This window comes from Phyllostomus hastatus, unplaced genomic scaffold (genome assembly GCF_019186645.2).
Source record: "Phyllostomus hastatus isolate PE091 unplaced genomic scaffold, TTU_PhHast_1.1 phas_contig_1162, whole genome shotgun sequence".
In the NCBI taxonomy this organism is placed as follows: Eukaryota; Metazoa; Chordata; class Mammalia; order Chiroptera; family Phyllostomidae; genus Phyllostomus; species Phyllostomus hastatus.
In genome coordinates, this window is record NW_025333537.1 from 7,666,447 (window position 1) to 7,680,780 (window position 14,334).

At 65.3% G+C, this 14,334-nt stretch overlaps 1 protein-coding gene across 3 annotated transcripts in view; it reads left to right on the forward strand.

Moving 5' to 3' along the window:
• The window catches only part of RBM19 (RNA binding motif protein 19), a 103,333-nt gene extending 89,392 nt beyond the window's left edge, over nt 1-13,941 (forward strand). For 2 of the 3 annotated variants that reach the window (XM_045844189.1, XM_045844205.1), the window contains exons 24-25: nt 957-1,069; nt 13,581-13,941. In XM_045844189.1, the coding sequence (XP_045700145.1) occupies nt 957-1,069; nt 13,581-13,592 (125 nt within the window). In that variant the 3' untranslated portion in view covers nt 13,593-13,941. Of the gene's footprint in view, nt 1-956; nt 1,070-1,657; nt 3,179-13,580 lie in introns of those variants that run through there. The other variant, XM_045844199.1, reaches the window with a different exon arrangement.
• The last annotated feature ends 393 nt before the right edge of the window (nt 13,942-14,334 follow it).

Genomic DNA, 14,334 nt, shown 5'->3' on the forward strand with positions numbered 1-14,334 from the left:
TCCCCGGGTGGTCGGGGAACCGGCGCCCCCTCTCCTGCCTCCTTGTCTCCCCGGCGTGCTCTGGCCAACAGCGGAGACTTGCTTGAAAAATGGAAAGACTGGGCTTTGGTGTGGCTGGGGTTCAAATCCCGGCTCCTGTCTGTGGCACATAGTAGGTACGCAGTCAGTAGTGTTAGGGGCCCAGAGGGCATATTTTTGCTGAGCCCGCCATGCCCTTTCATGTCTTCATGCTGTACGTCTACTTGCCCTTCCCTTTGCCTCACGGAGAACTCCTCTGCATCCTTCAAAGCCCAACTCAAATCGCCCGTCCTCGTTAAAGCCACCTCCGGATTGCTCCCCCCTCCACGCCTCCTCTGCATTTCTTGAGCAATGATTCACCCAGCGTTTATTGAGCACCTACTGCACGCTAGCCGACTACTACAGGGTTAAGAGTCAGCCACCCCTGGTTTCCTCAGCCCTTGCCCTGGCCAGTCCGCCCAGGCCGGCCAGGGATGCCTCAAGCCCTGAGCTGCTGGAGGAGGCTTTCCTCCCTCCCCTTCGACATGGGGTCCTTCCCTCCATGGGAGCAGAAGAGGAGGGGGTGGCCCTGGAGCAGGAGTCTCTGGGCCCGAAGGCGGTGCCCCCCCTGCCCCCCGGCAAAGCTGAGACTAACCCGCAGTCTCTCTCTCCTCTCTCATGGTTTCTCCCCGCTTCCCCCGGCCGCCTCCCCCCTCCTACCTCCCCGTCAACGCACTTTCTCCTGGTTTCTCATCTCTCCTTGCTGCTCGTGTGTCTCTCCCACCACATCCCGTCTTCCTGTTCTTGGGTTTCCATCCTCCCCCGCTCCCCGTTCTGCTCGCCCCTCTCCCCCCCTCCCCCCCTCCCTGCACCCCCCCCTCCCCCCACCGTCTCTCTCCTCCTGCCTGCAACCCTCTCGGCTGTTCTCCTCTCCTCTCCTGCCATCTGGGCTCCCGCAGAGCCCCCGAAGAAAAAGCGGTCTGCGGTGTTGGACGAGATCCTGGAGCAGCTGGAAGACAGTGAAAACGACAGTGAGGAGCGAACCCTTCAGCTGCGCGCTGGCACCGAGAGGGTACGTGACTCCAGGGCCCTGAGGACTGGGGACAGCCGCTCCGGCTGCCTCTGCGCTCCCTGCCACATGGGCTGGGGGGCGGGGGGGGGGGGCGGTGCTGGCTGGGCTGCGTGGAAGCGGCAGGCGGCCCCCCCCCCAACACCTCCACAGTTCGAGGGCAGAGGGGACGACGGCCTCCATCCGCCCCCAGCCTCGTGCTGCTGCTCTCACGTGAGTTCCGTGACTCGCTCCTCCTCCCCGCGGCCCTGAGGCGGGCCAGGGTCCCGTCCCGCTGGCAGGAAGGTCGGCGCACAGAGGGGTCCTGGCTTCACTCCAGGACCCCAGCGCCCGGTAGTAAGAGCCCAGCACCCCAGTGCCCCAGACCGTGGGGCTGAAGGCAGCCCCTTGGAGTCTGAGTTCCACTCCACTGGGACCCCCGGCCCTGCTGCGCAGCCTCCCAGGGCCCGGCCTCCTCCTCACTGTCTGGTTCCGGCTTCTCGAGGCAGCGGTGGGAGAGGGGATGCCGCGGGGATCCGTGGGAAATGCCAGGCACGGGGCTGAGTGTGCGGGACGGGCTCCAGAAGCTTCCATCCTCCCCTTTTCCTCCAGGGCTGCTGAGCGGGAGTCCCGCCTGTGTCTGTCCAAGGGCCTGCCCACAGGTCGGGGCTCGGCCTCGGTCCTGCCCCGTCCTCGTCAGTCACGGGACCGCAAGCCCCATCCTCGTCCCCGGGCGTCCCCGCCCCTGCCGGCCCGGGCTGGGGAGGCCTCGAGCTGCTCAGGAAGCCCCGCTCCGAGCCCAGACACAGCCCTGCGGGTGGAGCCCAGCCGTGTGTCCCTAACGGCAGACGCCCGTGTCCACGGGCCGGGGCCCCGCGAGATGCATCCAGGCCCCCAGCCCTGGCGAGCCGTGTTCCCAGCCTACCCCCGGCCACACGGACTCCAGCCCGGGGAGCGGGCCTCGCCCCCGGGAGGCCTTGTGCCCAGCGCAGGCCAGGGGGCCACGGGCCCGAGGACCTGGGTCTGACCCGCAGCCATCCATCCGCGCCCAGCCCCGCGCAGCCTCACACCCCCCAGGCCCCCTCTGACCCTCAGCGTCTCTCTCTCTCCCTAAGGTGGGGGTGGCGCTGCACCCACCTCAGAGGCGGGGCTCGGACTCCCTCGGTCGGTGCCCTCGGCCTCGTGTTCTCTCCTTGTTGGGGCCTGGGGGGGGCCCCGTGAGAGTCCGAGAACCTTCTATCTTGTTGTGTAAAGTTCGGTCTGTGCGTTTTGGGGGTTTAGTCCTTGTCCAGCTGGCGGAGTGGCCTGGGGCCCCAGCCGCGCCCCGCGCCCCGGCTGCCCTGCCAGCCTGGCTCACCGCCGGGCACCCCCAGGACTGCCTGCAGAAACAGCCCCGGAGCGGCTCGTTCCAGCCGCCCGCAGGGTGTCCCCCAGACTCCAGGTGACCACAGCTTCTGGGCGGGGGCTGTGTGTGTGGTGGGGCGGGTGCTGAACCACCCTGGCCAGACCCTCGGCTCCCGGAGGTCGAGACAGAACCGGGAGGAGGCTGTGACGGATGCAGGAGCGGAGCAGGCCCCCAGCGGAGGTGAGGTGGTGCCCCAGAGCCCTGGGCTTCGGCGGGGTCCCTTGCCCCTGCCCTGCCTGTGGGCCCAGGGGTTCCGGAGCAGGGCCTGAGCGGCAGGTGTGGAGCCAGCCCCCTTCTGGGGCTGGGGCCCCGCCTGGGTGCCTCAGCCATCCCCACCCGCTTTGACCCCTGCGGGTCCCATTTCCCAGGCTCCCCTGCCGACAGCCAGGCTTCCTATCGGGCTTGCCCAGGGGAGCACCAGCCGGCACCTGGGGGCCAGGGTACCCCCGCCCTCTGTCCTTCGTGGTTTCTCCACCGAGGGGCCAGCCCTGGATTCTAGCCCTACCGCCACCTCCCGGAGGCCATGCAGCCAGAGTGCTGTCGCCCCCCGGCGCCTGGCCCTCGGCTGCTCCAGCTCCTCTGGAACGAGCTCCGAGTCCCCTCTGGAGCTGCCTGATGGGGACAGCGAGGACGCGGGGAGCCAGCAAGGCCTGCTGCTGGGGTGACGGGGGGAGGCCTGGAGGTGGCCCATGGAGGGACAGGAAGTGCAGTTGGGGGACAGGAGCGCGGTCGGCTTGTGTGCGGGGGGGGTGCTCCGGAGGCTGAGCACGGGGGGCGGGGGGCTGCAGAGCTTGGTGGTCTGCAGGGTGAGCCTGGGGCTCAGGGCAGAGGAAGCCTGGGTGGGGGGGGGGTTTGGAATGTGGGGCCGGGCTCAGGGAAGGAAGGAGCACGGGCAGCCGAGGCCCCGGGCCCGGTGGGTGGGCACACAGACCGCCTGCCGGAGGGGCCGGTGGTCAGGCAGGAGGCGGAGGTGAGGGGCCAGGAGGTGCGTTTCTCGGGGAGAGCGAGGTGGGCATCTCAGCTCTGCACCCAGTGCCCAGGTGACCTGCAGCTGGGGGCTCAGCGTCTCCTGCCTTGGTTTCCCTGCCTTTAAAATGGGTACAAGAAGAATTCCTGCCTGCTAGGACTATTTCTAAGATTAAATAAAAGATTATGGATGGAAAGCGCTCAGCAGGGTGTTGTTTCATGCCTAGTGAACACTAAGTAAATGACGCCGTTGTTGTTAATATTATTATTTAACAGAGAGACGAGCTGTCGGGGCTGCCCCCAGTGAGGGGCTGTGCCCGAGGGAGTCAGACCCCAGCTCAGGTCCAGCAGGCCCACAGGGCCCGTCAGGGTGGACGGCACAGGGAGCCACCGGGAGGGGGCTGTGGTGGGAAGGAAGGGGCCTGTGAATCCAGGGAGGCGGCCTCTGGCCACCAGCCCCCCCAGAGCAGGCTGGGCAGGCCCGCGGTTCACACAGTCCGTCCTCGTGCAGAGCCAGGGCCGGGCCCCGGGGGTCCGGTGGTTGCTGTGTTTGCTCCCAACCGCTTCCACCCGCGGCCCCGGGGCGGGAGGCACTGGCAGTGCACCTGAAAGTCAGGCTCGGGTCCTGGGTCAGCGCTTCTGGGTGCTCATCAGCACCCCGCCAGCAAAGGCCCCTGGCCGTGGGGTGATGCCTGGGTGTGCTGGGGGGGGGCCTGCCTCCTTCCCCCTGGGAAAGGCAGCTGGTTCCCTCCGGCCGGCTTGCACACGGGGCGGGGGCTGAAGCGAAGGCACCGCGGCTTTTCAGGAAGGCGAGGCCAAAAGGGCACAGGCCAGAGGCAGGGGCTGGCAGAGCCCAGTGCCAATCCTCACCCCATGTATCCACCCACCCACCCATTCGTCAGGCACGGAGTTGGTGCCCCCTGGGGCGAGGCACCGTTGGGCGCCTGGGAAACCAGGGCAGAAGCGCTGGGGGCGCCCGCAGGTCCGTCCCCAGGCGGGGAGACCCACATGCCAGGCGGAGGACGACTCCAGCGGCGCCCGCCGGTGGTGCACCGCCGCGCCGAGGCAGGGATCAGTGCGAGCCGAGCACGCAGGCTCCGGTGAGCAGAGCCGAGTTTGGTCCCAGCATCTAATTCAATTTGTTCTGCCGAGATTGAAATACGAAATGGTTGCCAGTCAGACGTTCAAAGGACGGCGAGCGCCTGCTGAAATTTGAATTTTAATGAAAACGACTTTAACCCTTTGGTGCACCTCGCGGGAAAGGAAGGCTCCCGCGTCCTGCAGAACCGCCTCCGGGTCCTCCCCTCCGCCCACTCCCCTGCGGCCGCGCCTCGCCAGGGCTAGTGGTGTGGTCCTTGTTCCAGCAGCAGCGGCCGTGGTGGTGGCGGTGCTCAGAGACCGAGGGATGCCGGCTCCACAGTAACCTCCTCTCCCACGTCGCCCCGGCCGTGGGAGCAGGCTCCTCCCGCCCTGGGCAGACCAGCCCGGGCCCCGCTAGGTGCCCCTGGCCCAGCCATGAGTGTCCGTCTGTGTTGTGGTTGCACGTCTGTCCTCCCTCTGGACTGGAAACCCTGGAGAGCGGAGGCGCGCACAGCACCCCCCCTCCCCCCCCAGCCCAGGGGAACGCTTGGCAGGGCTGGAGGCGGGGCGAGCACCCCACTCTGTCCCCCCAGCAGCTGTGGGGGGTGATGTGGGGATACAGGCGTGGAGGCTCGGAGAGGCAGGACACGCTCCCCAGGCGACACCTCACCAAGGGCTGGCCCGCCGAGGGGAGCCTGAGGTCCCATCCTCCCGCTCCCCGGGCGCCAGGGCGGCACGTGGTGCAGGAGGGTCTGGCCCTGTGCCGGCGGCCACTGTCAAGTGCCGTCGACCTCTGGGTGAGTGTTACGGCTCAGTACCGTGTGGCCCTGTCCTCCTAGGGCACCGGGGTGAGGAGTGAGGGTGGTAGGGCGGCCCTGGGACTCCCCTGAGGACACACAGCTCCCGGGGGCTGAGCCCTTGGCCTGGTCCTTGGGGACCGGCAGAGCCAGGGAGCCCCAGCAGAACGTGAGACACCTCCGTGCGTGGGTGCGTGCACCCAGCAGACGCTGGCCGAGCCCGCCCTGCACTGAGCCCAGCCCGGGTGCTAGGGAGACAGACAGCGAGCAGACGCTGCCCACGCTGGTGTCGCTGAGGCCGCCCTCCCCGAGGGGCGGACAGAAGGCCCCCGGAAGGGGCCAGAGGCGCAGTGGGGGGTCTTCTGCTTGTCTTGAGGAGATCAGAGCACAACGGGGGGAACCCAGTCCCGTGTAGGCAGAGCCGGGGAATCGAGCTTGAAGTTCACCAGTTTCTAGTTCGTTTTGAAGCCAGTTCTAGATGGTTCCAAATGCTTTTGGCCACAGGACCCCCTTTTACAAACCAAAGCCATATGCAGAACCCGACACAGGCCACAGATAACGCAGAACTGCTCTGCTCCAAGTCGGGTCCCGGGACCAGCCCCCACACATCGGTCCTCCCCGCTCAGCAGCCGAGAGCTTTGGAAAACCACCCAGCTGAACGTGCCTCGTGAAGAAGCACGGGTGACTCGATGCAGCCCGCAGACAGGCTGGTTTCAATCTTTAATTTGCGAGCTTGTTTGCACGTGCGCGTTACAAACGCACAGCTCGTCAAGCCGGTGGTTTTGCCAGGCTCCAAGAAGGAGGTGTGCGCACAGTAAGCAGGAAAGGAAGTGCCTGGGCGGTCTAAACGGGGGGTTGCCGACCTGGCTTGTGGGCCAGGTCCAGCTGCCGCTGGTTCGTGCAAATAAAGTTTTATCCGCACACCACCAGGCCCCTCGGGTCACATCTCATCCGGGGCAGCCTGCCCGCCGCCGCCTCAGAGTTGAGGGCGGCAAGGGGCTGTCCAGCCTGCAGAGCCTGGAATGCTGACCGGCTGGCCGTCCACACCGAGTTGGCCAGGGGGCCCGAGGCCAGCCCCTCCGGTTTCACGGCTCAGGAACGACACCAGAGAGGGCGAGCGGCTCCCACAGGGTCACACCGTGGCATCACTGCCCGCTCCGTGCTCTTCCCACCCCGCCCCCGAGCCCGGCTCCCTGGGCCTGAATCCCTGCGCTGCCCCATACCAGCGGCATGGCCCAGAGCCAGCCCCTTGCCCCCTCTGAGGGCCCCGTGTCCGACTCCTGGGGATGTGAAGAGGGCTGAACGGGTGCGCCGTGAGGCTGCACCAGCTCTCTCTGTTGGTACCCCATCCCCCAGCGTCAAGGAGTGTCCCCCCAGCGCATGCCCACGGGAGGCCACAGTGCTCAAGCACCGGCCCAGAGCTCGGGGGCTGCGGCTCAGCAGCAGAATTAAAGGGGCCCTGCAATCCAATTAGAGCATCACCAGGAGCCAGGGCTGCGTCCCCTCCAGCTCCCTTAATAAACCCCACTTCCCCGTAATTGCGGCTTTCATGAGAATGACCCACTGGGGCCGCAGCGCCCCGTCCTTGGGCGCGGGCCAGCAGCCAGCGCTTTTCCGTCGCGCGGATTTCCGGGTGGCAGCTGCTCCCATCCTCCCCGGGAACCGCCGGGGGCCCTCCCTTCCCCTGGCCCCCGAAAGGATTCCAGGCGATGCCGCCGCCGCCGCCTCCTGTGTCTGCGAGTCACCCTGCAGGCTGCGGAACGTTCAGCTGAGTCTCAGCTGAGTCACAGGGCGGCGGACACTGTCACCCTCACTGCACAGGTGAGGGGCAGCCTGGAGACGTGATGTGAGCTCCGAGGCCAAGGTTCTGGGAGGCGCCGGGAGAGCCCAGGCCCCGACCCCGAGGCTGGTTCTGTCTGGTTCCGGCCACGGCTCTCCGGCCGAGCCCGGAGCAGCCGAGAGGGGGCTGAGCAGGTTGGATCCAGAGCCCCTGGTCCCCCTTTCTGACATTTCTGCTTGTGGGTTCGGCGGCCCGGCCCTCGTAGTGTAAGCAGTCCACAGCAACAGTGTTAGCCACATGCATTGTGGACCCCAAAACTCGAGCCAGCTCCTTCCTCCGGCGCTCAGCTGACGAGCAGCGGGCGGCTGCAGAGCCTGGGACAGCTGGCCGGGCAGCCCTGCAGAGGCAGCGATTCGGTGGGAGTGCGCTCAAAGGCCCACACGTACGATGCTCTCAGATTCTCAACCCACAAAGAGTTTAAGGCCCACTGTCCCGGGCCTGAGCCCTGGTTGTCCGTGGAAACCCCAGAGACATGTGGGTCTTGTTCCTTTCGCAGGGAGACGCGTTTGCTACCTGCCCCGTTGGCCAGAGCAGGTCCTGGGGCTGAGCCCCCCACTCAGCATGGGAGGGCCCCCCAGAAGGCGTGGGTGTGGGGTGGGAGGACAGAATGGGTCCCACACACACAGGAGGCACCCACTAAGCGTTTGCTGGAGCCCGGGTCATCAGTAGAGAAACAGAACATTCAGAGACTCTACTGAGAAAACAAGGGAAGTTCTAGCCAGGCAAGTGGCCCCAGGTGGCACTCATCGAGCTCCCAGGTGTAAGTGGGCCATCAGTTAACTCCTTCCTGCCGGAAAGTTCCGTGCTTGTCCCCACCCCCTATAAAAGCTCCCCAGGGCTCTCCCACAGCTGGACCCACTCCTGTGGGCTCCCCAGGCTCAGTCTGCTCGAGCCCCGTTTTCCCTGGGAAACGCCAGCTCTAGTAATCGGGGTTTGGGGTTCAGCCACATGTCTCTGCGGTGGGGTTCCTCCCCAATCCCCAAGCCTCTCTTGCTCCCAGCTAGGGAGCTCACTGCTGGCAGCAGGGGCCGAGGGGTGGGGGGAGGAGGCTAAAAAGTAAATTCTCCTTCTGCTTCTAAAAACCCAAGCTTGCACTTTCTGGTGTCTGAAAAGCCACCCCAGTTCCTCCAGCTCCCTCCTGTTCAGCATGCAGGATGTCCGCCTGCAATAGACTCGTTTCCACCCCACACAGCGCAGCAGCTCTCGGGGCCGTCGGGGGCGGGGCGCACTCAGGGAGTTCTCCGGGTTGACTGAGTCACTTCTGCATCTTGTGTGGCAGTCTCCGCTTCTGGAGCAAAAGCCACTGGGACCTCGAGGCAGGGTACTTTCTGGAAACCCGAGTTCTTGGGGGTGGGGGAAGGGGGGGGCTCTGTCCTTTCGCGCAGAAGCACAAGTTCGAATCTGCACCTGCTTCCCCTGAGGACGGAGACTAGACTGTCCCTCCCCGGGGGCGGGTTAGGCGTCCCGAGGCCCAGCCCAGGGCCCAGGCCGAGCTTAACTGAACACCGGCCTGTGCCAGGCACCGGGTGGTGAGCCGAGGGGGGGGGGCAGGACTGTCACCCACCCAGCCTGGGAAGCCCTGCTGGCCCCTGCCGGCCCCCGCCACCACTGAGGGTGGACCGCCGTCAGCCAAGGGCGGCCCCCGGGGGGCTGTGACCCGCCTGGGGGCCCCGTGGCACGTCTGGGCTGCCCGGGGCCCTGCACCTTCCCGGCAGCCTCCTCCCCGAAGCAGGAGTCAGTCACGTGGCTGCGGAGTGCGGTTTCGGCACGTCCGCTCGTGAATATCAATCAGGCCGGGTAATTCACAGCGAGCGGGAGCCAGACTGACGAATAAGCAAGGGTTTCACCCCGTACGGGGTCCGGGGACGGAGAGCGGCGGCGGCGGGCAGGCGTGGGCACGATGTGCCCGGAATTGGAAAGCCCGACGGCTGAGCTGCCGATGGCAGAGTGGTCCTGAGGGGCGACCAGACAGCCTGGGGAGTGGGGGTCCCCTCACAAGCAGCGGGGGCTGGAGGGCTGGGAGCAGGCTCTGGGCTACCGCCCCCGACGGGGTACCCCTGCGCCCTCTCTCTCTGGGTTCCTCTGACCACACGTGTGGGGGCCAGCCAGACACCCCAGGAAGGATGGGTTGCCTGGGGCAGACCCTCGTCACCAAGCAAGGGAGGCCTGGTCCTGAGGTCAAGGGCAGAGGCCAGGCCCGTTCTGAGCACCTCCCATGGTGCCGAGCATGTGTCCTCCCTGGGGTCGGGTGCCTGAAGCAGGGGCCGCTGGGTGGGGACAAGCCGGGCTGCGGGGCTGACGTTCCAGCCCTGTGCCCCACGAGCCCTGTGGCTTTTGGAACAAGTCACCTGGCCTTGGTGTTCTCTTGTGCAAGATAGGGGTGACAGGAGCACCCACCGAGGGCTCACTGAGCAGGCGGGGGGCAGGGGGAGGTGGTCTCCAGGCTGTGTGACTCGGGCCAGACCACGCACGTCTCTGCGCCCCGGGCACACCACGGGCACCGGGTGAGGGCGCCGCCCTCCTCCCCTGGGCCTCCCCCATTCCGGCCTCGGTTCATCGGCCATGGTCATCACTTCCTCACCCTGGAGTAACCCCTCTAACCCTTCCTCGCTTCTCGAGATGGGCGCCAGTACCGCCGTTCTCATCTCCCACGAAAAAGCAGAAGCTCGGGGAGGTCAGGTGCCCGGCCCAGAGTCACACCGCTCCGGGGTTTAGAACCAGCAGCCTGCGGTCTGTGCTTCCCGCCCCCCACGCCGCCACGCCCGGCCCACCTGGTCTTCCTCTGCCTAGTCTTTGCAACGTGGAGACGCAGCCCTGCCCCTGGAGGAGGCATTAACGAGGCTCTGAGACGCCCCTCGGCCCTGGGCCTGCAGTGGGGGAGCCTGCCCAGCTCTCCAGGCGCACCTTTGCCGGGTGGTCAGGGCGGGGCTGAGTCCTAAAGACTCCGTCTTTCTCTGAGAGCCTGGTTCTAGGCCCTGGGAGTTCAGTGACAAAGTCAAATCCAATGATCAGTCACTGAGCCTTCCCCTTAGCCCCATGACCCATGGGCACTGCTGTTTCCCTGCATTTTGCATTTAAGGAACCTGAGGCTCAGGACTGGACTTCAGAGGCCTTCCCAGAATCCCCCAGCTCAGCAGAGGCTGGCGTGGTGGTCCTACCAGGTCCTGGCTTTCAACGCAGGCCCCCCGTCCACCCGCCAAGGCCTGGGACAGCAGAGCACATACTAGAACCTCCCCCTGGCGGGGCCCTGGGGTCCGTGGGGAAGAAGGCAGACCGGGACCCCTGCCGTGGGGGTGCACTTTGCCTGGGAGTCCGGCAGAGGCTCCCAGTTCAGTTGGGGTGAGGGTGTCCGTGGTCGTGGGCGCAGGAGGGTGGGAGCCCGGACGCGTGGCTCTGTGGTCCCCTGCAGCTGACCCTCCAGGGGGCTCTGTGCCCAGCACAGCCACCCCTCTGCTGGTCCGGACGGCAACCAGGGCGTGTAGGCCGTGTCCACGCTGGCACGTTTCCTGGTACGGGGCGGCAGCACACAGGCGGTTTACAAGAGGTGAGGACGTCATCTGCCCCCGTCACAAACAAGCACGTGCCCACCCGTGACGTGTGTGACATCACGTCAGGCAGAAAGGAGGGGCTGGAAGATAGAGCAAGGAGAGGGAGCACCTGCTGAGGACGCAGCAGTCACGCTGCCTGTGTCACCGGGCCTTGTGTGTGAGGGCGAGCTGTGGTGAGGTGCGGCCGGCCAGGGAGCGCAGGGCCTGCACCTAGTAGGTGCTCCGTGAACAGGCCGTGACGGTGGCCGTCTTTGTCCTGTGCATCACTGCCCACAGCCCCATCGACTCCTCAGCAGATGCCGGGGCAGCTCCAGACCCCGCGGCCCGAACTGCAGAGGCAGGCGGTCTTCACGGGGGGCCTTGGGGAACGGGGGAGCCGACTGGCAGCTGCTGCTGATTTTTATTTGCATCTCAAGTGGGTGCCGTGGGCGCCTGCGTCCCGTCCTCTGCCTCCCGTCCGTCCGGGAGCTCCCCATCCCCTCTGCCCGCCCGGGGGGTGGTGAGGGAGGCTTGGCCACCGGAGCTCGGGAGGCCCAGCCCGCTGCCTCCCAGGAGACACTGGGTAGTTTCTCATTTTCCCCTTGAGCAGTTTCACAGCCGTGTTAAACCTGCGGCGGAGGCTGGCTGGGACGGAGGCCCAGCCCCGGGGAAGGAGGCGGGTGAGGGAGTAAATGCACCCAAGGCTGGCCGCTGCTCCCACCCACGGCAAACGTGCAGTACCCGGGAAGCACCCCCGGGAGAACGTGACTTACAGAGGCCAGCCCCGGCCCAGCCGGAGTAGTCCCCAACTACGTTAATGCTTCCAGCACAGAGAGTCTGCTCTGCAGCAAACTGTACAAAGGGACCCCGGTCCAGCTTCTTATCTTTTAAAACAGAGGCTTGCCCCTAAACCCGGGGAGGTTCATCTCCCTGAAGTGTGGTTTAGCCACAGGATTCTTCCGTGTGGGATACTCAAGGGGCCAGCTGGAGTCGGGTCCTGTCCTGTGTATCAGCTACAGTGTTAGAGTCAGAAATGGTCCCGCTGAGAACCTCCCCTGAGCCTGATTGTTATTAACAATGCCTGTCCGTAGCCATGTGAGAGGGGCTCCTCTGCCCATGTCCCAGATGCAGCAACTGATGTCAGAGATGTGCTAGCTCGCCCAGGGCTACACAGCTCACAAACAGCAGAGCCAGGCTCCAGGGCCCGGGGTCTGTCTGCCTCCAAAGCCGGTGCCCGTTCCGGGAAATAACCCTGGCGGTGGGGGCAGTGAGGAGGAGAAAGGCCCCCCTCTGCATGCATCCGTCCCACGGGCACCCGTCCCCTGCTTGGGCTCCAGGCAGTGCCAGACAGCATCCCCCGTCCTCCTCAGCTTGCTTCCAATCAGCCTAAGCAGCCGGAATGAGATCCTCTCGCCCAGGGTGGGCAGGCCCCCGGCAGGACCTGGGGAGCACATCTGACCAGGGGTCACCTAGATGGGGCTGTGCTGAGTCCAGCTTCTGGGGCCAAGACCCACTGTATCGTCGCCTTCGTCCACAACCTCCGGTCTCATGACCGTTCTCAGAATCCTCCAAACTGACCCTCAGGACTTTGCCTGCAGGTCCCTCTGTTGAGTCCGCCCCTCCCCTTGCTTTCACGAGGCCTCTGCTCAGGTGTGGATGCCATCGTCTTCAAAGCTGATTCTCATTTTCCTCTTAGCAGTTGCCACCTTCTGACATGCTTTCTGCTTATTTGTTTATTGTTCCTTCCTCCCCCCACTAGAATGTTCCACGAGGGCAGGTGTGCTACCTTGGTCACTGCCAAGTCCTCAGAGCCCAGAGCGGCGTCTGGGGCAAAGGCATGTGGGTAATGAGTGCAGGAATCCGTTAGGAAGCTAGAGAGCGGGTTCTCCCTCCTGGGGTCAGGACAGACCTGCCAGGTGAGTCTCACCCCAACGTCACAGGTGCGAAGACGGAGGCCCGGGGCAGGTGTCGAGGCCAGGAGATCAGCCCTCCGCGTGAACGCCCCATTGCGCCTCGCACTGGAGATCAGCCCCAGGAAACTCTCTCCTCCACGAAGGAGGGACGGCGACTCCTAGCGAGCCGCTGCCTTCCTGAAAGAAGACGGTCAAACAAGAAGCGGGGAACCTGGGTTGGCCGACACGGCGCGGGGCCCCAGGCAGGCCCCACCGCTCCCCGTGCCCGAGTGGAGCGGCGGGGTCCTGGGGTTTGCCGGCAGACGGCGGGCGGACGCCTGCGCCTGGACTTCGTTAGAATGCAGCCGCTAGCTCGCCGCCTTCTCTCTGATGGCTGGGAGTGATTGACACTTACAAATTACCCAGCCGAAAGTGTCGAGTCTTTGACCCCTGAGTAACATCTTTGGCAAGCCTGAGATTTGCCAGCATTTTGTCATCTAATTACTACAAATCCCTTGAAAATTCACTGGCTGGTGAATTTTTAATGCGGGGCAATTTCAATGTGATGCATTGCCCAGATGGGTTCTTGCTTTTCTCGTTTCTCGTCTCACTCTCTCTCTCTCTTCCTCTTCGCGCTCTTTCTCTCCATCCCTCTTTGCTTAACTTTAATCATCTCAAACTTTTGAATGGGCCTGTGGCAGAAGCCCCGCCCCGAACACCTGGGCGGAGCAGCTGGAGGGTGTGGGGTCTCGCATCTGCGCCTCCCTGCGCTGTGTTCTTTGGAAACGTGCCCAGAGACGGTCTCCGGGAAGACAGCCTGCGGGTCCACCTGCTCCCCCCCACCCCCACCGGGCTCCCCCAGCTAGCGCAGCAGCCCCGGCGGGGCCCGGGACACCAGGCGCCTTCACAGCGCACCTGAGCGAGTGGGGGGCCGGCGGCTGTGTGTGGGGTGGGTTACTTTCACACTGAACCTCGGACAAAGCGAGGGTTTCACCACAGTGCTATTCTGTTTACCTCCTTCCTTGTAGATCGTTGGATAACGCTGCTCACCAGGGCCGGAGAGAGAGGGCTGCCTTTGGCGGAACAGCCTAGGGGCCTGTGCCTTCCACGCCGTGCACCTGGGCAACCTCCTGCCCCTTCAGACCCCGAGGGGGAAGCTGGGCTCCCTCCGTCCAAGCGCCACTCGGACCCGCTCTGCCGCAGGATGAACCCGGACTTCGGCCCGCCGTGGGAGCAAGTCCCGTCTGCAAACCAGCAGTGAAGAGGGGCCGGGGACGAGAAACCCTGGCTCACGTTTTCGCGTCGTTTCCAAGGACTTATTTTTGCCCTCAGCTTTCACATGTATATCTGATTCTTATTTCTAAATACAGAAACGAGGCGCCTTTTAAACTCTGTCCCCACACCAGCCCCCTGCGGGGCGCCCTCCTCACCGACAACCCGGGGCCAGAACCCGCGGCCACAGCCGTGCGTTCGCCGGTGACCTCCGCCAGCCCCCTCCGCCCCGCCCCCGTCCCCCTATTCAGGGAAGCGAGGTTCTGCTTTTCAGCCCCGTTTCTGGTTACATATGTACACGGCCGATAAAGTATTCCGCTTCACCCCTTCTCCCCCTGGGACCTGCCGTCGTACAGGGAGAGGGTTTGTATGACAGCGACCGCGACAGCCGTGTCGCCTGGAAACCGCGGTGGCGGGGAGGGGCCGCCGTCTCTGCAGCTCCTCTCCATTCAGGCTCCCTCGTGCGGTTCTGATAGCGGCACTGCTGGCGGGAGACGGCCTGGGGCCCCT